The sequence below is a fragment of the Halichoeres trimaculatus genome, unplaced genomic scaffold, assembly GCF_033239565.1.
Source record: "Halichoeres trimaculatus isolate MK-OKI-2021-1 unplaced genomic scaffold, fHalTri1.1 fHalTri1_scaffold_8, whole genome shotgun sequence".
NCBI lineage: Eukaryota > Metazoa > Chordata > Actinopteri > Labriformes > Labridae > Halichoeres > Halichoeres trimaculatus.
Genome location: NW_027437186.1, coordinates 11,182,263 through 11,207,874, shown reverse-complemented (window position 1 = coordinate 11,207,874; position 25,612 = coordinate 11,182,263). Strand labels below are relative to the sequence as shown.

At 38.5% G+C, this 25,612-nt stretch overlaps 1 protein-coding gene across 6 annotated transcripts in view; it reads left to right on the top strand.

The window, feature by feature from the left end:
- Nucleotides 1–25,612, top strand: part of cfap46 (cilia and flagella associated protein 46) — a 92,590-nt gene that overhangs the window by 14,823 nt on the left and 52,155 nt on the right. For all 6 annotated transcript variants that reach the window (XM_074675730.1, XM_074675727.1, XM_074675728.1 and 3 more), the window contains 11 exons: nucleotides 852–987; nucleotides 1,654–1,778; nucleotides 2,048–2,169; nucleotides 6,383–6,489; nucleotides 9,651–9,863; nucleotides 10,791–10,995; nucleotides 14,923–15,072; nucleotides 21,608–21,718; nucleotides 24,004–24,185; nucleotides 24,496–24,627; nucleotides 24,737–24,896. In XM_074675730.1, the coding sequence (XP_074531831.1) occupies nucleotides 852–987; nucleotides 1,654–1,778; nucleotides 2,048–2,169; nucleotides 6,383–6,489; nucleotides 9,651–9,863; nucleotides 10,791–10,995; nucleotides 14,923–15,072; nucleotides 21,608–21,718; nucleotides 24,004–24,185; nucleotides 24,496–24,627; nucleotides 24,737–24,896 (1,643 nt within the window). The remainder of the gene's footprint in view (nucleotides 1–851; nucleotides 988–1,653; nucleotides 1,779–2,047; nucleotides 2,170–6,382; nucleotides 6,490–9,650; nucleotides 9,864–10,790; nucleotides 10,996–14,922; nucleotides 15,073–21,607; nucleotides 21,719–24,003; nucleotides 24,186–24,495; nucleotides 24,628–24,736; nucleotides 24,897–25,612) is intronic.

Sequence of the window (25,612 nt, the reverse complement as noted above, 5' to 3'; positions counted from 1 at the left end):
TTGTGGACATGGCCTCAAACTCCTTGATGAAGCCACAGTTAAAGTCATTGTTTCTCAGCATCCACACTTACTTTTGTTAAAGCAGTATCTCAGTTTTTTACTATTTTCCCTTCATCAGAAGGGAAAATGCAATTTTCTGTTAGATGACATCCTCTTTCGACACTTCATCTGCATGTTTGTTCTGTTGGGGCGAGAGCACCCTGACAATCTTATGCTGTTAAAAGACACACTGAGAGGTAGAAAGAGAAACATTCTCAGATTTTGCATCTCTCCTATGTTTTCCTACATCCCCATGTCCTAGTTCAGCCATTGTTTCTTTTGATAATGTAGTCTTTTATCTATAAGCCATTTTTTACTATCTCCCCTGTCCTGGCAGCCTTTACTCTGTTGTTCGGTAGAAAATGGTGATGGACATAAGCTGCAACTTGACTGCTTAGTGGTGTTAAACCCAGTTTGTTTTCGTTTGCTTTCTGTTTTTACTCTTACATGTCTAATCGGATTAAACCGGAGTCAGTATCATCCTCTTCTCAAAGAGTTGGCACTGTTGGAAATGGGCCATTCACTCTTCCAGTTCCTTAGTTGTGTTTCCTTTGCTTGCACAGAGATGTCGTACTGTAATAGGAGTCATTATGTAACAATTTCACTTTGCATATGAGTGCACATTTATTTTAATGTTCTTTGAATTATACACATAGCCATTTAGGCTTTTGGAGTTATGCAACAAAGTACTGGTAGTCTTTGTTATGCAAGTTAACTGGAAAAGTGTATTGATTCATTATTTAGAGTGAATGGTAGAGGCTTTTCCAACAGCATTAATCAAGTTTGTATTCAGTATTCCTACTATTGTCTAGTTCCTGTAGGCAGTCCTGGATCTGGATCTGGACCAACTGCTAAACTCTCTGCTAAGGCTCAGCATCACTCTGCATCAGTTCAGAAGGTGGATGGACATCTTTCCAGACAGCCAGATGATGCAGACAACACAGAGTGGTGTGTAGATTAATTAACTGTGACCACATGTAAAAAAAAAAAAATAAATAATAATAATAATAAAAAAAATATATATATATATATATATATATATATATATATATATATATATATATATATATATATATATATATATATATATATATATATATATATATATATATATATATATATATATATATATATATATTGTTGTTGTTTGTTTTGTTTTGTTTTCTTTTGTTTTTTGTTTGTTTTTCTTTCACATGTATGTTACAAGGCCTCATGCGTTTTGTATTATTTAAGTTTCAGGCTTCCAAAACTGACAGTCAGCAAATTGTCTTGTAATCAGCCATCTATGCCTTGCTGGATTAATGTCTCTTTTTTGTTTCAACTGGCATTAAAAATGTGTTTTTGGACTGTGAAGGTGTGCAACCTTCAATTACATCTCTTTCTTCAAAGCTCATGTTTGACTTCCCCCTCTACCATTATTACTCTAGTAAAAAGTTTTCATGTCAGAGATGGCTGGAGAGCACAGGGCCATCACCACCAGAAGATTCCTCTAAGGAAATTATTCACGGCTCTGCAAACAAACAAGCTCAGATCATGAAAGGAGTGCTGCTGTGCCCTTGCCTTGACCTCTGTCTTTTAAAGGAACTACTTTTTTTTATTTCTTGGCGGTAACAGGGTGAAGTTGTGGGCGACACTGGTGAACACGGCCAGAAAATGGGAAGTTTGGGACGTGTGCCGAGCTGCTTGCCGTTTCTGCTTGCTCTATGATGACAGCAGATGGAAGATTTCCAAGACTGACAGTAAGATGATGAATGATCCTCAGGCTGACGGCAAAGTAACAAAGCTGTTTTTGTGACTTTGAGAATTTAAACATGAGAACTAATTAGAAGGAGACCACAGGTCTGGATCTGTAACTGTTGTAATCATAACTCATGTAACATTTTTTAATCATATAATTAAAGGGATGAAATTTGCTTTTTAGTGTTGCTAAGACTTTCGGGTAATTAATTAAAAAGGAATATCTGTCATGTGAAGATTTTACATTGTTGAGTTTGTTATTTCTATCTAGAATGTGGCTGCGCTGAGGAGGAGAGCTGTGCAGAATGTGTCCACAGTGGTGGCAGGTCAGACCAGACAGATGTGAAGGACCTGCTGCGCCTTTTGGCTGAGATCCACTTCATCAATGCAGAGGTGTGGGTTTATAAACTTCCTTCACAACACGTTCAGTGGATTTGAAATACATATATGGTTAAGAGTTTGAGAGTACTTCTACAGTATAGACAGGGTGTCGGGTACTCTGATAGCGACTCAGAGAAAATAGAATAGAATAGAATAGAATAGAATAGAATAGAATAGAATAGAAAATGCCTTATTTATACAGGAGGGGAAAGTCAAGAGGCAGCAGCAATCAAGAAAACAAAAGTAAGAAAGTGTATAGAAAGTTCAAAAAGGTCCATAAGAAAATAGATGATGACAGCTTATCCATCATTGTCCAGTTCAGCCAGTCTCCACCTCCACAGGGTCCAGGACTGAGCTTCTTCAGCAGTCTGTTCAGTCTCTGTCTCCTGGATCCTGTCTGCTCACAGCAGGTGAAGCTCCTCCAATATGGCATTGGTGTCTGATGTTAGCTCTGTTAGCCATGTCTGTGAATAGCATGATGCTACTCTGTCTTCTGGTATACCCTCAGTTGCTGGGTTAGCACAGCTAGCTTGTCCATCTTATTGGAGATAGATCTTACGTTCCTAATTCCAAAAACGGTTGCTAGGCGCTACCCAAGTAGCTGCCTGTTGCAGCAGCTCTCTCGTCTTTGTCCGTTTCTTGTAATTTTTTCGTCTCTTTTTCGTAATCTTTGTATTTGGAGTGGATCATCACTTTGTATGGTTCATTGTCGGTCACGGACACCAAACTTTTTGTGGCTTCGGCGATATTTTTGACTACTTTTCTCCTGTGTTTGTCTGGAGATCCCACATGTAACCATGGCTGCATTGTTTACATGCGAAATTAGCTGTTAGCAGCCTGTAGCATGTCAATGCTAACTAGTGTAGGGCTTGATGATTTCCCTCGAGCTGAGGAGGAGGCGGTGAGGACGACGTGCTGGTTCTCGGATGTGAGCTGAGAGGTGACGACGTGGACCTGTCCTTCCTTCCATCGTTGTTGGGAACATGGGATCTCGCTCCGGGGGATGGACGAGCTAGCTGTGCTAATCCAGCGGCATCATGCTGTTCACGGACGTGGCTGACGGAGCAGACATCGGACGCCGCGACACATCGGAGGAACTTCGCCTGCTGTGAGCAGACAGGATCCAGGAGACAGAGACTGAACAGACTGCTGGGGAGGCTCAGTCCTGGACCCTGTGGAGGTGGAGACTGGCTGGGCTGGAGAGTGGTGGACGAGTGGTGGACGGGATGTCGTCATCTAATTTCTTATGGACATTTTTGCACTTTCTATACTCTTTCTTACTTTTGTTTTCTTAAATGCTGCGGTGACTCCTGAATTTCCCCTCGGGGATAAATAAAGTATTTTCTATTCTATTCTATTCTATTCTATTCTATTCTAATAACGATGGATGGAAGGACAGGTCAATGTCATCACTTCTTAGCTCACACCTGAGAACCAGCACGTCATCCTCACCTCCTTCTACTCACCTTGTGGGAAAACATCAGGCCTTGCACCAGTTAGCATTGACATGCTACAGGCTGCTAAAAGCTGATTTCACATGCAAACAATGCAACCATGTTTGCATGTAGGATCTCCAGACAAACATGGGAGCAAAAATTGTAAAAAAAAATATCACTGGAGACAAAACCAGTTTAGTGTCTATAACCAACATATGAACCACACAAAGTAATGATCCACTCCAAAAGCAGGAATGACTAAAAAGAGTTGAAAAAATGGAGAGAACAGAGAGCTTCTGTAACAGGCTGCCACATCAGGGCAACAAGAAGGTGATGGTGCAGTTCTGAGGTGAATCACTGGTGATTAATATAAATGTAAATTCTGGATTGATTTGTGGAAACCAGTAATGATATTGACGCTCAACTGTTGAGCAGCTTTTTTGTCAGAAATACAATGTAGAGCAGGTGGTGCATCTGTCAATAGTACAACAAACAAATCTTTAACAGTTGAAGATTGCAGTAGTTTGATTTGTTTTGTTTGTATCTGTTTTGCACAGCTGCAGGACACAGCTTTCTAAAGGGAGATTTAATGTATGTAGCTATTCATCAAACAAATAGAGCTGCTTTTTAAAAGCCAACTTTTTCCATCAACAGTACCCTTGTGCAGCAATCCTGCATGGCTCAGGGCAAATAAATTTAACAATAGCTGTTATCAGTGTCATGGAGTTACATTTCAAAGCACCAAAGCCCCAGCTGCTCAGGGTGTTCATGTGCAAACCCTCTCACTCTGACATATCTAATGAATGATGTTCTCACCCTTAAAAACAGGGTCTGAAAAAATCTTTTTTTTTTTTTACAAAACACTGTGGATGCATAATCAGGACATAAAGCTTCTATAAAAGGTTCATATGCACGACAGCAGTGGTTTTCATCCCTATTCCATTTATGTCTTCTAGTCCTTTAGTTTTGAGCTTGTTGTGAGGCACAACCAGCAACCCCTGATCAAAAGACTTCAGAGTCCTGCTGACTCTGAGTCAAGTCATCTATCTCTCTCTTAAACAACATTAGACATTCAAGAGCATCACATCACTGCATCTGTTTGTAGGCATTTGTTACCTCTGAAAAAAGACGTTTTCCCTCCTAAAACAGAACTGGTTGCCTCATATACACCTCTGAACTAATGTTCATTTTAGACCATAGAATTTACTAAATGTTACTACTTTAAGGTGTGTGTTGGCCAAAATGGTTTGATGATCCTATTATGAGAGACAAACACGATACATTTGATACATTTTTGAAGGCCCCTTAAGTCCTCTCCCTGTGGAAGTGCTGGGTTACTTTGAGCTGTAGAGACTCACAGGTTTACAGCAGAGACCAGTCCTTTCCTAAAACAATATATTATGACTTATCCTCCATCTGTCCTTCTCCAGGAAGATTAGCTTCCATTTTTGCTTAGATTAAAATGTGGAGAATATTACTTTTTAGATGAAATGAGATGCATCATCAAGGTCATGCTGTTCCTTTGGAGTATTATATAAAACTATTTTACTATCGTTTATTACATCTCCCACACACTTAAGGTTAGAACTCTGCCATCTGGCATTGACTAATGGTTTGTCTCCTGCTGACGGTACAGAATTATGCCAAAGGGGCAGAATAAGTGAGGTGCCTGTGATCTTGAGCCTTTTATTAACTAATTCGGCGACGCTTTGAGTGAAATTGATAATGGGACCATCGAGTTCTGCAAGAGCAAGATAAGAGAAGCCAAAGGTAAGTTTGGCAATATTTTGCCATTCACAGCTGCTTCTCTGATTAACATTTTGCATTAAACAGATCAGCAGTATTAAACAATAGATGTCACTGATAACTTTAAGGCACAGCTTGATGATCCGTGTGGCTTAAAATCCAGAGTTTCTTGCTCCCAATTTTTTGGTTTCTTAGCAAACATGAAAAGAACAAGAACAAAAGGGAAAACTCCTTGATCCAGCTTGATGGAAACAGAAATAATTGATGTAAAAGTACATAACTTATCAAGAGCAGTGGAAATATAACTTTCACATCTTCTATTTTCTTATTTCAAGCTTGTTTGGGTGCAGATATTTTTTGCCAAGGTGTTGATGCTGACACAAATATATCTGAAGTCTCTTGGATCATAAAAAAGTACAATTTGTGTATTTTGGCTTTAGCTCTTCTTTTGAAATATGAGATCAGAAACAAAGACTGCTCACAGCAGAAGGCGTGCATTATGGGACTTTGAAGAAGCCCATGAGGTAGATGTTGATTAGATGGATTCTCAGACTGTTGTTCTTGTCTTCTTGTGTAATCCCTCTTCTTATGAAGCCTGCAGTTCCAGGTCATTATTAGGTCCATAGAGATGTTCACTTGACAGCACTTTGAAGAAAATGGCAACAACTATCCTTTGCAGTCTCATGACCTTTCTAAAACTGACTCACACTGTAGCTTCACAGCCTGCTCCTCTCATGTCTCTCCCTTTGTTCCATGACACATGGTTATATTTTCTTCAAGGAAAACGCTATAATTAATTAATGTAAGAGATTAATGACGTCTCAGTCTGATGATGAAGACAGGCTTCTCTTGTGTCACCTGAGTTATTCGCCGCTGGAAACACTCAGCAGTCGTTATTTCTTCTTTGATCTGCTGCTGCTGAGCTGTGACGGCTCTGGGGAAGCTGTCGTTCCCGTAGCGGGAGGTTTTCACTTCCTCTTTTGTTATCAAGTCATCCAAACATGTTGTCAACTTGAATATTGTCATGTCATTTCTTCGATCAGACCACCGTCCATAAGCTGCAAACTGAGGGGGTGCAGCTGAACAGCCCTCCTGTCCCCTGTGTCAGTGGAGAGGTGTCTGAGGAGGATTCGCACTGGGTTGTTTACAGGTGAATGAACAACAGAATAAGTATACCTGCGTCACATAACTAGAAATTCATCTCATGTTGTACGTATTTTTGTTTTTAGGCTTTTTTTTTTTTTTTTTTTAAAGAAATACGTATAATGTATATGTTTAATTATAGTCCAAATTACAAATATTTTTTTGTTTGTTTTGCATAACTACACAAGTCAGATTTAAGGGGGCTGTGAAGACTAAGAGATTTTGAAAAAAGTCTCCCTTCTAAATATATGACCATAGACTGTATGAAACATTGACGAAGCATCCACAACGTCACCCGTCTGTTCCTGAAACCATGAAATTAAGCCAATCCGTGGATGCAGCCACATTCACCATGACACCAGCTGTTAGTTTTCTTCGAGCAGCTACAGGGCACCTGGCGGTCACATGACCTGAGCTGATCTCTGATTGGAAACTTCTGTACCACAGAGATAGAAAAAAATTCACTCACTGTACAGTGGGTGCCGATAGTGAAATCAATGTTTTAGACCCAAGCCGTTTTTTGAACCAGGCTGTAAATATGTTTTTAATGCTGTAAAAGTCTGTTTTTATGGCTGGGTGTGTATTTGACTTCTGGTCTTTCTGCAGCCAGCCTCAAGCAGATTCTCGACGAACAGCGACTTTTAGCTCTTCCCCATAGTTTTCATTTTTACTAACAGGATGTTGCCCCTTATGTATATGAATTATCATAATCAGGTTATTCCTAAATGCTACTTCTTAGCTTCCCGATTGGCTGAACAGGATTAATTTATGGCACGTTGAAGTCTCTATGACAACACCGCACTGGCTGATTAAATTAAGTGGTTCTCTCGGCTGAAAAAATATTTCTGTGATTAATGTTGTAGTGATGGTGTCAAACAGAAAAAGAACAGGAGAGCAGAAAAAGGCTAAACAAGAAAACGATACAGCCTGAACTAAAGGCTAAAAGGACTAAGCTGGTAGTGATAATGTTTATTCCAACCTACAGTTAGAAGTTATTCTGCAGTGGTCTGTTCAAACTTGAGAGTCTGTCAATAAAATGAAGAGTGAGGTTACGTTAGCTCTGCTTGGTAGATGACTGGCAGGACATAGCTAACCAGGATTTGCTAACGTTACATATTACTGACATGTCTTAGAGCACCGGGCTGCCAGCTGCGCAAAATAAAGCCAGATACTAAACTACGGTACACACTTACAGTGTGTACATGTTGTCACGTTTCAAACTGTAGTGCTGCTTAACTTCAGTTAAAAACCTTACCTTGTCGCATTGAACCCAGTAAAAACTTGTCTTGAACAAAATAAAGTTGTAAGATTTGGTCTCAGTTCATTTCCAAAACAAACACGCCTTGTTTAGAGTCATGTCTTCAATAACAGTGTGCATGAGACCCTGGGCCAAAAGGTGTCGCTGCAGTCTCATTAAAACAGTTCCTCCTCAAAATCTTTAGGATTTGATTAGATAAGATAAAAATAGGATACAATGAAAATTTAATGGGATAAAATAAAAATGAGTTGATAAAGTAGAACAAATTGAAAATAAAAAAAGACTAAATTTGAAGAAATAATTATAATGGTAAATTAAATCTAAAGTTTAGACATATGTAAAACATTGGCACACCAGTGTAAATTAAGTTAAACAGGACAGTTGTTACAATATTGCAGAGGGTGTTGTAATTGTTTGTGTCTTTTTTCACTTAAATGATTATTACTAAATGCACTAATGTACATTTACTTATCATTTTCACTAAACTTTCTTTTCCATATCATGTTCAGGTTGGTTTTTCTTTTACAGTTTCATTTATTGGGTAAGATTCAGTTTGATTACTATTACTTTTTGTAAACCAAGTAAAATTGAGGCACTACTGCAAACTAGTTCAGATAGTCAACTCCATACCACCATACCTGATTCAACATTCAACATGCCTCATTCTCACCATGGCATGAAAAATGTACCTGCTCAATTCTGTGGTTCATTAAAGCTGAGAGATTTCGGGTCACTTTCTGTGCTCTGTCATTTCCACCACTTCCCCCCCTACAAGCCCTGCTTTTCAACATTCAGCCTCTTCCTCCACGGTGTCCACCTGCAGGCTAGGCAGTTTATACCATAATTAAGTCATTTATTATTTATGTATATATGAATAATCATTATCCTCTCACTTCTTGATTTTCTGCTCTTAAAATGAATCTGTGAAGGGAAGAGGCAACAGTATGGGCATCAAATGCAGCCAAGGGTCCACAGCTGCAGTTTCATCAGAAAAATAATAAAATGTAAGCCTAAAAGGATTTTGTATTTGAATTACCCTAGTGGTCATATTAAACGAATCACAACGCAAAACTCCTTCACTAAAGGGTTCTTTTCCCCTCATTTGAAAGGAAAACAAAAATTTTCAAAAGATCAGAGACCATTTCCAGTCCAATTACACAGTCCAAACAAAGCTTTAAACATCATCAGCAAGATTATTTTTATTAAAGACCAAGATGTTTTAGAAGCATGCTACAAAGATTCAGGCTCAGATACCCCCCCAGCTGCAGCTTGGTCAAAAAGACCGACATGTAGTGGATAGGCCAAGTTACATGTTACACCATTCAGTGTTACTCATTAACATTATAGTTGTGGCGTTTACTCTTGATGATATCAAACAGAGAAGTCACAGACTGATCAGGAAAATTCTGTTTTTGAGGAGGATGACCTTCCTGTGTTGTTAAAATTAAACCACAATGATCAAAATTATCACAATCATAATCAATCATAATCAGTTAGAGAGGACATGAACAATAAAAAAACACATCAGTCGCGTGTTCATGACAATAGGAATAATAACCAACATCTGTCCTGACAACAGTGAAATATCTTTAATACTGAACAGCACACATTTCTCCACATTCTTTATAATTGATTACTCTCTAATTGCTCTTTCATTGTTACAAGTTAGAACTAATGAGGCCTCTGAATGCCTCATTAGGTTTGACCTATTTAGTTGAGGTTCAACCTCTCCGTAGTCTATAATTCAGAAAATCAGACTATTCTTAACAAGCAACTGAATTTATTCATGCAAATGCCTGTTTGTAGTATAATTTAATGATTTTGCTGACTTTTTAACCTCTAGTTGAATTGCTCATTGGCAACAACATTGTGGACACCAAACACAATCTCTCCCTTTATTTCTCACTCAGAGACTGGATCCAGGCTCTGTCTGCCTACGCCACCTCCAGCTTCTTGCGGGCAGCAGAGCTCGGAGCAGAGATCGAGGAGACATGGGTGATAACAAATGCAGCCGTTTACCTCTGGAACCACAGCAGGCACCTTTTGGCAGCAGGAGAGTACAGACGCCTGCTCCCAGCCTTCCAGACTCTGGTGGAGATGCTCCGAGGGTTGGAGTGCACCGGGTAGGCCGGGCTGCTAAATAAATATGAGTGTTGTTTGAAGGAAAAGAAAGACTTAATGGGGGGTTTTCACTGGAGATGTAGCCAGTGCTCAGCAAGAGCAAAACTTCTCCAACCATAACAAATCAAAGGCTGTTTATTTGGAGTATTATTGTCTGTCTGAACAAGTCTGAACAATCTGAACCAAGACACCTCAGGACTCACACCATACACTGTCAAAATTATTAAAGCATGAAGCAGAATAATTTCTTTTTAATCATATCAATTCTCACTAAGTTTACCACTGAATTAATTGCTGCAAGGTACTCATGAAAACAAGTACATCTTGTTAAATTTAGTGAATGTCCTCCACAGTTAGACAAAATGCTGGCACTAAAACTCATTTTTCCTAAGAAGAGGAATCACTAGTATCAAGTTTTTCCTCTGAAAACCTGGAATTTTTTGTTATTCAGATAAATAAGGTCTACATATACGAATCCAGAAGAACTGGATGTGTAGATAGAAATGCAAGTAATAGCACTAAGAACATGTCCTCCTATGGTGAAACAGGCTCAGAATAACAACAGAATAACAAACAGGATTTTGTGTGCTGATGATGACAGAATGGAACACAACTCTAAGGTAACTTTTGGTAGCAGTAGCAAAAGCTTAAACTATAATAAAATCTACAAAGGACCTACAGTAGGATATAAATCTATCCCATAAAAACACACAAGCATGTTTATGAATGTACTTTCTCCTTTTCTGTGATGTATGTCCATTTTTAGATTTATAGACCTGCAGGTGCAAAGGTTTGGCCAAGAAGCATTCTTATTACTAACTCTAGTCATAAAACAAAGACGTTTGGCCTCCAGCTCAACCTCTGGACCAGTGTTTTTCCAGATGATGCTACCTTTGAGCGCTTTTTGTATTTTGCATTGTACTACCCAGGAGTCGTGCTCTCTTTACGCTGCTGTGTGATGCTGTGGCCCGAGGTTTGATCCAGCCTCTGTGTGGACTCGTCAGAGTTGAGTCAGTCCCACCAGCAGAGAAGAGCAGCAAGAGGAGGGGTGAGAGGGGAACTGAGAAGGCCTCCAGTGCTGAAGGTGGATTTCTAGACCCTATTGCTCTGCAGGAACTCCAAAAGGCATCAGAGGTATGTGAAAGTGTATATGCTGAAAAAAAAAACAGTAACCTTTTAAACTTAAAATACATGAATGATATTCATATGAATTAGTACTTCCCATGCCATACCCAGTCAGTATGACTAAGACACAAATTGTTATAAAGAGACAAACTGTCTTTGAACAGCAAATCAAAATATGTTTACAGCAGTTGCGATTCTGTTGACTGGTGGAAAAAAGCATTATTGACCTTCTCGGTCAAATTTCTGACAGACTGATGGGTTTTTGGTTCTTGTTTTTTTTTCTCAATTTACCTTTTCTGAACTAAGAAAACAATGTCAGAATTGCAAACACTCAAATATCTGAAACACATAAGAATTTTGAAAGCAGCTGAATGTAGTGTCATGAGGGTGTGAAATGAGTTTAGGATTTTTATTCAAATGCAGTGTTGTAGTCTTTGCAAGAAATCTTGGTAACACTTTACAATCAGGGGAACCTTGACTAATGTTAGTTATGGCATTATAAAGCAGTTCATTAATGTCTACTTTTCAGAGATAGTTACATTATGAATGTAGAAAGAACTAAAGCTGTAAGTCAGTGGTGTCTGTTGTTAGTCATGATAAGTTCTTTCTTTAAAGGTTTTAGCTTCTGTTTTCTTTTATCACAACTTGAACAAGTCTGTTGAAGATCTGGACTGACAGCACAAAGCTGAGGACACATGTAGCATGAATTCCTGTGGCATCGTAACAGCAATGGCAGAGAAAAATATGAAAAAAAGCAGATTCAATTTCCTACATTCTGGTGCATTTTATCATGTTTGTAGATTGAAATGTTCTTCCTCTTTTTTTTGTTTTTCCTTGGAGCTGGCATTGTCCAAGAACTAATATGATTATTATTTCATAATTTCACAGTAAACTTCAGGCATTACATTAGTTTACAATGTACACCGTGGTACTGGGCATTAGAACATTTTGAAAATACTCAACTTCCTAATAAGCCATGTGACATTTCCTGTAAAGGGGTTGTGAGGAGTTTCTAAGTGATCTTGAAAAAGTCTCCTAGATATATGCCTGATTGTAATCCACACTTTAAAATGACATTATCAGCACCAATATTACTGCATACAGGTTATTTCTAACCAGGACCTGATTGGTTTACAGTATCTCTAAGTCTCTATGTCAACACCACGCTGACAGATTAATTTTAAAGAGAGACCTATGTTTTTCTCTGCTGAAATCGATTTCTGTGATTAATTTTGTAGTGATGGTGGACACAGGAGCCTAAATGTCAGACAGAAAAAGGACAGGAGAGCTAAAGGCTAAACACAGGCTAATCTGTTTGTAATAAAGTTCATTCCTATGGTGGTCTATTACAAAAACATTCCCATCAGGATTGAAATACACAAGTTCCCTTTATCCTACTTTGTAATCTGTTGAATACATATCTGAATTCTGTGTCTTCAGGTGCTGCTGGTCTTAAATCTCATTAATAACTGCTTTTGTAACTCCTGTTTTACAGGTGATGACTTAAGTACTAACTAATACTTAACTTATGCTTAACTAATGCTGAATAATATATAGTTAATAAAAGTGTAACCAGCATGGGTGTTACACTGTACAATTAGGGTCCAAAAGCATACAGTAATGGTTAACTATGGTTAAGTAATGCTTATAAGGCACTCCTATACATTCATTGAGGTTGATGTCAGAGTACTGATGTTAAAGGCCGTGTAAAGCAAAATCAGACATTTTCTTTTAAACACCTTTAATAGGTCCTAAATGAAGTTCCTTACAAAATAATATAAAAGCCATTTCACCATTTAGAGTTTAATTGTGGAGCTAGGCTTCACAAACTTATTTCAGAGTTTCTGTTTTCAGGATTTAATAGGCAGGTCAGAAAGGATAGCCGCGTTACGTAACGCGGCTATCATTAGCATAAACCCGCCCTTGATGCAGAAGCGGTATTAATACATTTGGCGCATTAGCATCAGCGGTCTTCCCGCCCGTACTTGAGTTTTGGGTAGCATCTCGTACACTTAACACAGTTTGCAGCTATCTAACCAGGCATGCCACCTCCACGTCGCTCGTGCATCTTTCCTGGATGTCACAATGTGCAGGGTAACGGTTCGGTTAGCTTATTTAAGTTTCTTACGGATGAAACAGTAAGGAAAAGGTGGATCGATTTTGTGAAGAGGAGCTACTGTGGAGAGTACATAAATACATGATATAACTTTTAATGCTTCATAATGTATTATATATCTCTGAACTGTAGGCATTAGTTAACTGCTTGTTAATGCTTACCTATTATGTTAAATAATGTTAGGTTACACATTATGACGCTCACTAAACTTAGAATTAATGCTTAACAGTGCCTTAACTAACATAAATTAAGGGACCTTTATTGTTAAGTGTTCCAAAAATATCCAGATCTGAAAATTGTAACCTTTTGATCCTCTTTCCAAATATTCTTTTTTAATTCCATGACTTATGAAACTTGGCCGTCACAGAGGTAGTGAAGTATGTTGTTGATTGAATGGCAAACAAATAAATGTTGTTTTTAAACAAACTTCTTGTCAGCCTGCGTAAACTGTGATTGGTTTGTAAGCTTTTACTGGCCTCTGTATGCACCAGCTAATTCAACAAGCAAGTTGATAAGGTAGCAGCTCTCACAGCCGGCTTATTAATGCACCCTGTGATTTTCTCTCATTGTTCATTTTGTGGGGCTGTTTGTGCTCTCCACCAATAATCATAATAACAATGGCAAAATAGCCTGTCTTGTGGCATTTCTGTCATTTTAAAAGGAAATAATCCTCTTAGCTTTGGGAGCTTGTTTTATTCCAAGGAGGGTTTTTTTTTTAAATTTTGGCTGACTTGAGTTATCACTTCTGTCCAGATATAACCAAAGACAAGACAGGAATAGTGTAACTAAATTAATTCTAAATCAATCCCCTTGCTGCTTCCAAAATGTCTCAGCTGTTGGTTCAGTGTTATGGATGTTTTGTTTGCGTTTGAGCAATGTAATCTCTATTTTTATTTCTCACGTCATCTCTAATGTTTCTGCTATGTCTGCTGTAGTGTTATAGTAACAAAGTATAATTGTTAGCAGTCTGAAGCAGATTGTGGTTTATGAAAACAAACAAAACTCAGAATCAGGTTTGCTTATTAAACAGAAATAATGCATAAAAGCTGGTCAGATCAGGTAAGAAGTGGCATGCACAGAAAGAAATAAAAGGCAATGCTGTCCCTCTTGAGACTTGAATTCACTGAAACTTACTTTTTTTGCACGCATATAAAAAAATAAATGTTCCAGCATCAAAAATGAGAAGTTGTGACTCTTTCAGGACACATTTCAGCTTTACTTTTCTTTTGACGAACACAATGAAAATGCTCCCGCTCACTCACATGTAGCTTTCATGAATCCCTGTCTTTGTGCCATTGAAGTGTGATGTCTGTGTTCTCACTGCAGCATTTGCCAATTAAAAAAAACGCTTCCTTTCTCCGTTCTCTATTCAAAGGATCTGCCATGAATATCAGCGCTCACTGCAGATGAAAGGCTCTTTATCAGTGAATTATTAACTAAATTTTCTGTTTCCTTTTTTTAAAGGAAAGATTAAAAAAATTATTCTTTTTCAATTTATTTTTTATATAAAAAAGTCGATGGAGCAGTGAGGTCAGATACAGTGTCTGACTACAACGCAGACTCACTGAGTTTTGTTTGGAGCTCATATATGCTAATAGAAGGCTGAAACAAGTCTGACAGGAACATATCATGTTGTACCCTACAGTAAAGTATAAGACTCTTTGATCCCCATTGATGTTTCAGTATCATTAGGGCATGCATAGCCCTGATTAACTTCACTGTGTTCAATTATTCAGCTTCTCAAATGTCTAGTGTAACTGTGCCATGTTCCTGAAGCTGGTGGAATGCAAACTCATTGTATTTTCCCAACTTTCACCCAGCTGTGTGATTACGCTCTGCGCTTATCAAACGGCAACAACCAGGGAGAGATTGTCCCCATCGGAGTGAGGAAGCAGGTGGTGTCAACATGGGTGCAGATTAAGAGGCTCCTACAGCAGCAGATCGGCTCAAACATCGACACCAATGATGAGGTAGGATTGTTCCTTAGTCTATGGTGCTGCTTCATTTTGAATTGCTTGTCTCTATTGGGCCAGATTAGATCAAGGCTTAGAATTAACAATAAAAGATGATTTTAATGTTTTTGTATCAATCAGTTTCAGTATTGATACACCTTTTCAATTCTGCAATACAGTTAAAGAATAAAAGTGTAGAGCAAAGTTTATCATCATTCTCTCAAGTTTTTAAGAACACGTATTAGAATCTGTATTCTTTTTTTTTTAAGCTAATGAAACACTAATGTCTGTTTATAAGAGACAAAGATAAGCAAGAGCAACAAGCAACAAGACAGACAATTTCTACACTGTGATTTGCAATGCCTTGTTATGAGTTAGGTACCAGTCTGACAACTAACCACACTGAAATAGCAGTCTTTTATAACCTGTTCTTTGTAGATATTCACAGTCGAAAGTTCACTGTTAGAGACAGCATGATCAGGTATTTTGTAAAAATATATAAAGTAAAAAAAGTTGCTGCTTTCTCCATTGTAACAACCAAACTGACATCAATAGAAACACTGAACAAGATAGGTAAAAAAAAGAAAAATCTGTGTTTCTCTGGCGCTCCTCTTGGGCAGATGTGTTTGGGTCTTCAGAATGAACTGCTGCTTTTACTAGCTCAGCTTGTTATGAGGCAGTATTGTTTTAGTTTAGGACTCCTTTGGTTTTCATCAAAATAGCTGCTCAGGTCTACTCTGTACAACCAACAGATTTAGAAGTGATTCGGCCTCACAGGAAAAAGAGGAAAAAGGTTTTACTTTCACACTCACCAGTGCAACCATATGTTGTGCTCTTTTTTCAAACCGGTTGAACAGGCTCCAATCATTTAAAGTAAAAAATTCAAACTTCAGCATTCCACAGTGAAAAATATAATTTATTGACTTTACTTGAAAAACTTAGGAAACCGATTGCTTCAGGATTTCCAAGTAAAGTAGATCATTAACTTTAAATTGTTGAAGCTGAAAAGAACAGATAGTTATGTTAATTATGATGGAGTTTTGTAACGGTGAGTGAGGAGGGAACACTGTTGGTATAAGACCCTGCTGTTGATGCACAGAGAGGCTATCTGTGTTCTAAATGGCACAGACCAGCTGTTTATGCTTCAAGGTAATGCTGTCTTGTCTGTCCTAACCCAAACCCATCAATACATCTCATTTATTAGCATTAACACTGAACGCACTGTAAAAATCATTGAATACATGGGCCCATGCCCTATGGAGCACAGAGGGTTGGTCCATGCAGATGAGCACAGACAGCCTCTCAGTGTATATGTAATATAAATGCTCAATGTTCAGCAGGGTCTTATATCCATTATGTTGCCTCCTCACTCATGGCAACAAAACTCAATCACAACAAAAAATGGCTTTGCTGTAAAAAAACGGGAAAGTTCTGGCAACATGTTTGCCACTATTTTACCGTTATTTTACAGTGTCATTTTTTACAGACGGCTGATTCTAATTTGAAGACATAACATTACCTGCAAAGTCTTACCGACCAGGAAGCTGACGATTTCCTTCGTGTTTCTCTGGGGTTTGATAATAGTTAATCTTCACTCACAGCATTTAAGTAAAGGTTACTTTAGCCTGATGAGTTTTATTACTTTCATCACCAGAAATTTATATTCACTAAGTGTAAACTAATGAAAGTCAACAAATTAAGCAGACATCAGTTAAGATCACTCGTCGTTCAAAGTAAGGATTAAAATGAGATTTTATTGTGTAGTGGCCAAAAATACCTAAGATTCCCTGCTAAGATCCCCACTGCACTGACAAAAAAAGCTCAAGAAAGATATTTTTAAACATTTCAAATTGGATATTAAATTTTTTGACAAGAATTAAATTTCTTGGGAACAGCTTACTTTTTTACAACCAGTGCATTACAGCACGTAGAAGCTACACCTTAAAATAAATGGTACTACAACACTGTCCAGTCACTAGCTGTTAACCGCTCACAAGACCTAAAGAAGACGTTCTTACAAATGATTTATGAACATGGAGTTGTCTTTGCATTCTATTTTTATGACTGTATGATTCTTTTTATTTGAGCAGTTTCTTCTGTGAAGTATTGTTTTTGTCATTAATTATTAAATGTACGCTTTCGGGTCACATATGTCAACCGTTCCCCATTTGACCTCTTCAGTCCTGAACAGGCTTACATTGATTTGGACTGGTGGTTCAGCTTGAAACACTGGAGTTACACTTAAGGTGTAAAATATTTAATATCAGCAAATCTCTGTGTTAGAAGTACTTTGTGTTCTGCGGCCTGTTTTGACCTAGTGATGCAAACACTCCACTTTAACACCTCCATTAGAATGAGGGTTTGTTAAGTTTTTATACTCTAAAAGTTTGTTGATAATGATAAAAATACTCCATGTTTATGCTCAGTGCGAACCCAGTACCATCCTCTGTGTTGGTCTGCATGGCGATACATTCAGCAACACTTGTGTTTCTAAGTGTTCTTTTCTCAGCTCACTGCCAGATGGTTCAACCAGACTTGAGATGTAAAACCATCTGTTCACTCATAGGTAGATCCAAACCTGGAGATAAATGCAAACTACGCACTTCTTCAAACATGTTTATTTACAATCTTTTAGGCTTCCAATATAGTGGGTACAATTGGTGCTAATGTGTATTTAGTTGTCCATAGAGGAGATCCTGTATGCAACTGATGATTTAAATTTTTCTTTTAAACTGCACATTGAAAAAAACAAACATTCAGCCTGGTTCCCTCTCTGAGAAACCAAAGTTTACCCCTGTTACATCATGTGACATTCTGCTGAATTTGCTGGAATGAAGTGTACACATTGTTCAGTTTACTGAAGACTTAGTCACTTTGTCAAATTTTGCCACATAAAGAATGGTTACATCACCTGCCCTGCTCCAGCAACAACACACCGCCTCAGGACAGCTTCAGCTTTAGGACAGATAACATTTTAAAATCGGGCAGTGGTTCTGTTTTCTTTTGCCCCACATAATGATGACAAAACCTCAATTCTGATTTAAAAGAAAAAAAAAATCTCTTTTACAAAGTTGGACAAATCTCTATAGATTTCCAAACCTTTTACTCAAACTCCTCAAAGCTGCTTCTTCAAAGCTGCTCACACCAAAGTTTTATACCTGACTGTGTGTGTGGATGTCCACTGTGAGTGAGCTGAGAACAAAGAAACACATTTCTCCTGAGGTTGAAACTGGCTCTTAGACTTTATTTTCTTTGTACAAAATATGATTGAACAAGTTGTAAGAGTACTAACAAGACAAGTATGATCTCAGAGTGAGCTCAATGCTTTACAAACCACACCCAGAAAAGTAATATTCACCTAAAGGAGTTTTAGCTGTCTGTTCACCCACTCAAGCACTCTTTCTCAATTGCTTGTAAAAAGAAATTGATCTGCCAATGGTATAGTACAAAAAGTGCTTGTCAAATTTCTTGAAATAGGATTAATGTCTCAAAATGAGAAACTTAGCAAGTACAATTTTCTTAAAATATCTGCAGATTTTTTATTATTATTATTGTTATTCTGTACTAGCAACTTATTTGTGATATTTTCTTATAATATCTTGAAATACGTCCGGACTTGTTAGGCCCATATTCAGTCTAACAGACAATTTTCATTAACAGTAGGACATCAATAATGCTAATTATACATTTAATCTAAAAGCGCCTTTCAAAACACTCAAGGACAATTTACAGTAATTAAAAGCAGATTAAAAGACAATCACAATAGAGATAAATAATACCAACAGACAAACAGGAGTGACATGAAGTTAAAATGAATCAGTGGGAATGGAGAATGCACATTGAAACAGATGGGTTTTGAGTTTAGATTTGAATACAACAAGAAAGTCATTGTTTCTGCTGTGAGGTGGGAGTGAGTCCAGAGTTGAGGAGCAGACTGAAAGCTCTGCTCCCCATGGTGCTTAGACGGAGGGCACAGAGAGGTGGGGAGAGGAGGAAGACCTGAGGGAGTGAAAAGGGGTGGCAGTGCGGATAAGATCAGACAGGTACAGCCTTAAATGTGTACAGAAGGATTTTGAAGGTGATCCGAATTTAATCAGGAGCCAGTGAAGCTGCTGGAGTACAGGGGTGATATGGTGAAAGGAGGGGCTTCTGGTGATGATCAGAACGCTTGCCTAAATTTCTTTTTAAAGTGTAGTTTGTAGGGCTGCAACTAACGATTACTTCAGAAATCGATTAAACTGACGAATATTTTATGATTAATCGTCAAATTGAAAAAAAAAGGATGAGAATGCATAAAAGTTAAATTCGCAAAACCAGACATGCGTAGTTATTTTAGTTGATGACTATTTTTTTGCTTAATGATATATACAAAGAAACAACATATTCAAGCATAATTAAGCTGATTAAGCTACATTTATAAAGTATAAAAAGTGATATGAATGTATTATCACTTAAAGAATCAACAGTATGGACAAAATAACAGAAAATATATTGTCATGTGATCAGATTAAGAACTTAGTGGGTCAAAAAGGCAAAAAAATAAAAATGTGCCCTTAATCGTTTCACATGCAGGTCAAACAGTTCAACCCCTCTGCTCTACCACTATCTGTAGCAGGTAATGCTAATGCTAACATTGTTTCAATTAACTCCTAGTGGTTTTCAAATGGGATGATGACTTAATAAAAAGACAAAATGAGCCCTAAAAGTCATACCATGCATTTCACATCATATGAAAGGAGTGTATGTGGGATTTAGTAGCTCCTCACCTCGCTGTTGAGCTGTTGCTCAAAAATCGATGAGCCCGACACATTTGCATTTTAAGTGCTGTATCATTGCAGTCGTACTGCCGTGCCATGCAATACAAGGTCATTTTCGTCAATTAACACACTGTGTGCTTTCACTCAGGGTGAAATACTCCCAAACTCTGGAGTTTTTTTAGATGAAGGGCTTTCTCCAGCTCTGACATTATTTGCGCGTTTGCTCGTTTCCCTCACCTGCCGGCTCAGCTTCTCCTCCGTCACGCTGATCTGTTTACATGTGACGCATACAGCTCCACAGCCCAGGTAATCTACACTCCAGTCAAGTAGGTGGGGGTAATGCACCTTCAGCTAGTTACCAACCACTAAATAATCCAACAAAAAGGAAAAAGACAAATAAACTGAAGAGAGACTTATACAGCTACCCCTGTTGATGGTACAAGGGGAAAAGCATTTGGACACGAGCGAGAAGACCAGAAAACATTTGGGTCATTAAACACGGTCCATGTTCACCACCATCACTGAGTGAAGACCCAGGGTTTTGTTTTTATTCAGTGAGCAATGTAACCAAACTGATGCACTTTAATGCATAACATGAACTTTGACCTCAGAACTTTGACAAAGCTCCTTTTCAAGTTTTAGAGTAAAACAAAATCATGTTCCAGTAACAGCTTCTATTATTGTATTTTCATACAATATCTGCTATGCAAATAATTAACTGTGACTGTAACTGTGCCTTTAATTCAAAAGAAATGTAGTGTGTTAAAGAAAATACACTAAAGGAGACCCTTCAGATTTCATTAATACAGTGTGAGCTGAATTCTCTGTATAGTACAGAACAAAGTTTGCAGTGTGGCATTAGAATAAAAGAATAACTTAAAAAATATATTTTTTATTACTGCAGTAAACTCCAAAAAGCCCCTAGCATTGCAAAACTAATAAAGAGACTAACATTTTCTCTTCAGTGAAAAACTTTCTCACTTGGATGGCTCACTCTGTGTTAACTGTACTTGAGGATAAAAAAGGCATCCCCTTCGCTTTTTTGTGGCTCTACACGTCATATGAAATGTAGATTAACTCTGAGACACTTTATCCCTTGCTGTCTCAATCGCAGACATTTGATTGTTGCATAATTTTTATTATATTATGATGTCCCCCAGTTCCACTCTAATAATCTTATATTTCCGTAGGTTTGACATTTTTATTTATCTTTGTTAAAGCGGTATGTGTTACATCCTTTGTCTCCATTTCTCAGCATTGTTTCCACTGGTCTGTATGGTCTGTGGATGTCACAAATCCCTTTTTTTTTTGCTCCACAGTGGGATGAGGATGTGGGGGGAAACTCTTACACAATCCGTCAGTTTAAACAGACTGTTTGATTAGTCACTGTAATCCTACGACCATTTGTCAGCCAAGAATACGCTGCCCTACATTAGTCCCCTCAGCTTGATGTGCTGTGAGTCACGGCTAAATGAGGTTTGTTTCCTGCCATGCAAATTAACAAATGCAGGGTTAATACAAATGGGGTTCATCGCTAATCTCGATAAATGATTCATCAACTCATTTTCCTCACAATAGGAAGTCATGCATTATCAACGAGGTCATCTCTACTGTATTTGGGACACATACTGTATGATAATCATTCTGCAGGTCCATGTATTATGGTTAATGTTTAATTCATAGGCAAATAGTCATACATGTATATGTGTGTGTTCTATAATTAATCTTAAGGGATTTGGGTGTGCTGAGCAGAAGACTGGACAGGAATACTCAACATGTGCTGTTCTAATTTTCAGTGTGAGAACGAGGAAGTGTTGGCGATGACGCGTGTGCTGGTTGGAGTGGAGATGCTCCAGTGCAACAGGAACCCAGGACATATGGAGTTTTCAGTCCCCAGTCTCCCCACGGTATATACACCTAGCTGTCCATGTTTGCATACGGTAGCTGCAGCCCAGATGGCAAAAACAGATGCCAGTATGGCCCACAAGCTTCTGTTTCTGTCTGCTTTCCATCATGTCTCACTGTCTACTAAACACTGTTAGCTCTTTTGTCAACACGCCCAGGTAAATTAAGGTTTTCACAGACTTAAGACCTTGAGGTGTGAATGCTGTGATTATTTTTTTCTTTAAACCAGCATTGACTTTTTGCTTTAAGTAATGTCTATGCCTCCAACAAATATTTTAACAACAAGTATCTTTATCATATTGTCTGGTTCTTTATCATTCTTTATCTATCTGCTAAAGTGACCTTATCTTCTCCATCTGTGCTGTGTGTTTTCTCCTTAATTAGGACATTCTTGCTCATCCTCTCACGTACAGATTCTGGTGTGGTGAAAAGGGTCGACTAGTCATCACATACTGAAGAGAAAGTCAGAGCAAAAGGAGAGAAAGAGATACTTTTAGTACCATTAGTGCGGCAGTTAAGTTAAAAAAAATCATTCACATGGTGATGCAAGCATGAAATTTGGCACAGATGCTCTTAGACACAACGCAATTAGACACAACATAGCCAAATGTTGGAACATAGCCCGATTGTGGAACAGTCTTCCCCTGCACATTAGAGAGGCCCCTTCACTGTCCACTTTTAAAAAACTTCTTAAAACCCATTTTAATTCTTTAGCTTTTAACTCCAGCGACTTAGTTTCTTTGCCCGGTCTTATTCTCTTTTATTCCCTTTTACTTGTTTTTTTTTTTTGCTTTATTTGTTCTTACAATGTTTTTCTTTTATTTGTCTGTTTTTACTTATCTGTTTTTATCATTTCATTTGATCTCCCTGTACAGCATTTTGTCTACAGCTGTGGTTGTTTTTAAAAGTGCTCTATAAATAAAGCTGGTATGGTATGGTATGGTAAATAAACACTCCTGGCCTTCAGTTTTGGAATTTTAAGTGACTGTGAATGGTTTCTGGTCAAGTGACCTCACTAACAGTCCTAATACCAATTTTTCTACTAGGGTGATGGCTATCTTAAAAAATGACTACCATTCTTAATTTTCAATTGTCTGATGTCTTTATCCCAATGAGTGGCCAATAGAGAGTATCTGTGCCAACTTTTAAGCTTGCAACACCATTTAAACAATTGAAAAAATGTGTGTACAGTAGAAACGGCGGCCATCTTAAAAAATGGCTGCCATCCTTAATTTCTGCATGTCTAATGATATATTTCAAAAGATTGTCCTTTAGAGAGTATTTGTGCCAAATTTCATGCTTGTTTTGAACTATTGAAATAATAAGTGTTTGATAGAAAAAAACGGCCATCTTGAAAATGGCCGCCATCTTGAATTTTCATGTGTCTAATGTTTTATTTCAAAAGAGTGGCTCTTAGAGAGTATCTGTGCCAAATTTCATGATTGCATCACCATTTGAACGATTCTCCTGAAATTTGCATCTATCTGCTACACTACATGTATCCTGTGAATGATAGAGGTGTGACCTCCTCTCAAGGGGAATATAAGGGCATATATTGCACAATTAGGCTGTTGTTATGCCAAAAAGCATCATGGCAGAGTAGGATGTGGAACATAGATGAAATATTCTTTCAAGTTTTATCAATGTGCAAACTTTAACTCAGTCCAGGCAGCAGTGTTTTGTCATTCTGCAGGGAACGCTGAATCAAACTACAACTTGATTGTTTGGCACAGGCACACAACCCTATGGCCCTAATTATAGTTTCACACCTGTAGTATCCCTCTCTCATCAATCTTCTCTTCTGTGAAACCTCCCTCCTTTTCCTCCCATTTTTCCTCAACTTCCCTGGTTTTAAATTGCAATCTGCTCTCTAACACTCTGTGCCTTATCCATCCCTTTCCCCTTATTTTCTCCTTTTCTTTTCAATTCCTTCTCAATCCCTCCTTTTCCTAAACTGTCATTTTCCATGTGCATCCATTCACGCTCTCTTTGCATTTTTTCCGCCACATCCCCGGCTACCTCCTCCTGTTTCCCACACTAATCTTTTCTTTCATTCCTCTGCCCTCCTTTTCTCCTCCTTACACTCGCTCTCATTCCTTGGTTCCTTCACATTACCCTCCCTTCCCTCTGTTTTCCCTCTTTGTTTCCCTTGTCTTGTTGCATGTGTTCCCTCCTTTCCCACCCTCCCCTTTCCCATCTTTTTATTCCACTCCTCCTACCCTGATTTCCATTTTCCCCCTTCCCTCCTCCCCCACCCCCCCCTCCCCTCTCCACTCTTCACCTGAAGCTTGTGAGCATGGCGTCTGAGAGCAGCTGGACTGACGCTGTGGTGGAGCTGCAGGTGTGGTGCCAGCTGGCCTCCTTCTGCCACGGTGCCGAGGACCACAGCTCTGTGCTTCACTGTACTGAGCGAGCTCTGCAGCTTAGGGAGGAAGCAGAAAAGAGCCTTAATACACTACCCTGTGTTCTGTAAGTGCCTATAACTAGTTTCCAAAAATTAAAAAATAGAGAACATGTGATTTTTTTCCCTTATTCTTGATCTAAATATATATATAGAATATTTTCAGTGGTTGAAGTGTTTGCTTCCTCAGCCCTCTGGGGAGCAGGTGACATCTTGTGCATATTCAACAGTATTGCAGGTGATGTAAATAAGTAAATGCTGCTCTCCAGTTTCACTTCAAGGCAGCATTTTTGAGCGCCTGTCATTTTTCTTGCAAAATGGCAGTCTGATTGTCAGATTTACTTTGAGTGACATCTCATACATCATTATTTCCCCCAGGTACGGCCCGACTGCTGTGAATGAGATGCTGAGCAGTGCAGCATGTTTGAGGGGTTTGAGTTTAGTCCATGAGTCCAGAGGAAATCTGGTCACTTGCAAGGAGTCTCTGAGCGTGCTGCTGTCTGGTGTCAGGTGATGTTTGCTGTCAGATTATGACCGAATCCTCATTCAGTCGTGAATGAGTCTAGGAAAATTCTCCTAATCTCCTTCTTAACAAGCTTGCTTCCTTTTTGTACTACAGCTTTGCAGAGAAAGCACAGAATTCAGCATTGTGTGCAGCAGCTGCCAAACAGTACTGGAATGTGTGTCTGCCCCTAACACGGACTCCTGAGGAAAGACAGAAGCTCCAAGAGCCCCTGGAGAAGATCCTGGCTGCTCTTTTTCAAACCGACAAAAAACAAGCAAGTGTTTGGACTCTTCTTTGTCCAGATTTGTACTCACACAATAATTGGTCTCATTTTGTTGTTTTGTACGCAGGAAGGTGATGTTTTGTGAATGTGAACAGCCTTTGTTTGGTAGAGGGGATGGGAGGATTGGTAGAAATCATCATCGTGACAATAAGCTATGTGTAGAAGATTGTTGATGAATTTGTTATCCAGTCGGCCCATCCTTATGGTGCTGGACCACATATGTCCAAACAACCCTACAGTGTGTGTGGACTGGTGTGAGGCAGGCTCAAACATGTTGCTCGACTTCTTCCTACTTGAGCTCAAGATACACGGTACCAGACTTGACGGACAAGATGGGCGCTCCCAAACATCGACCTGGGTCTTGTTGGTGTAATTATTCCACTTAACCAACCAATAGAGCTTGCTGCCACTACCTGTCTACGTTAAACAGAAGTGGTGATCTGATTATCACTGATACATTGACTCTGTACCCTAATTTGCTGGGTCACTGAAAACCTTATTCCCTAAATTACTGTGTAGTCACTGTGCAAATACTGGTGTTTTGAAAACAAAACACTGTTATCAGTACTCATTAAAGACACTCTAATCCTAATTAGAAATTCTTGAAAACTTGGACTAATCACAGTTATCATATTTCTTTCTCCTTTGTTCTCCTTCGAACTGTCTTATCAGTTCACTGTGACTGATGCAGGTTGTAAACTGGATTG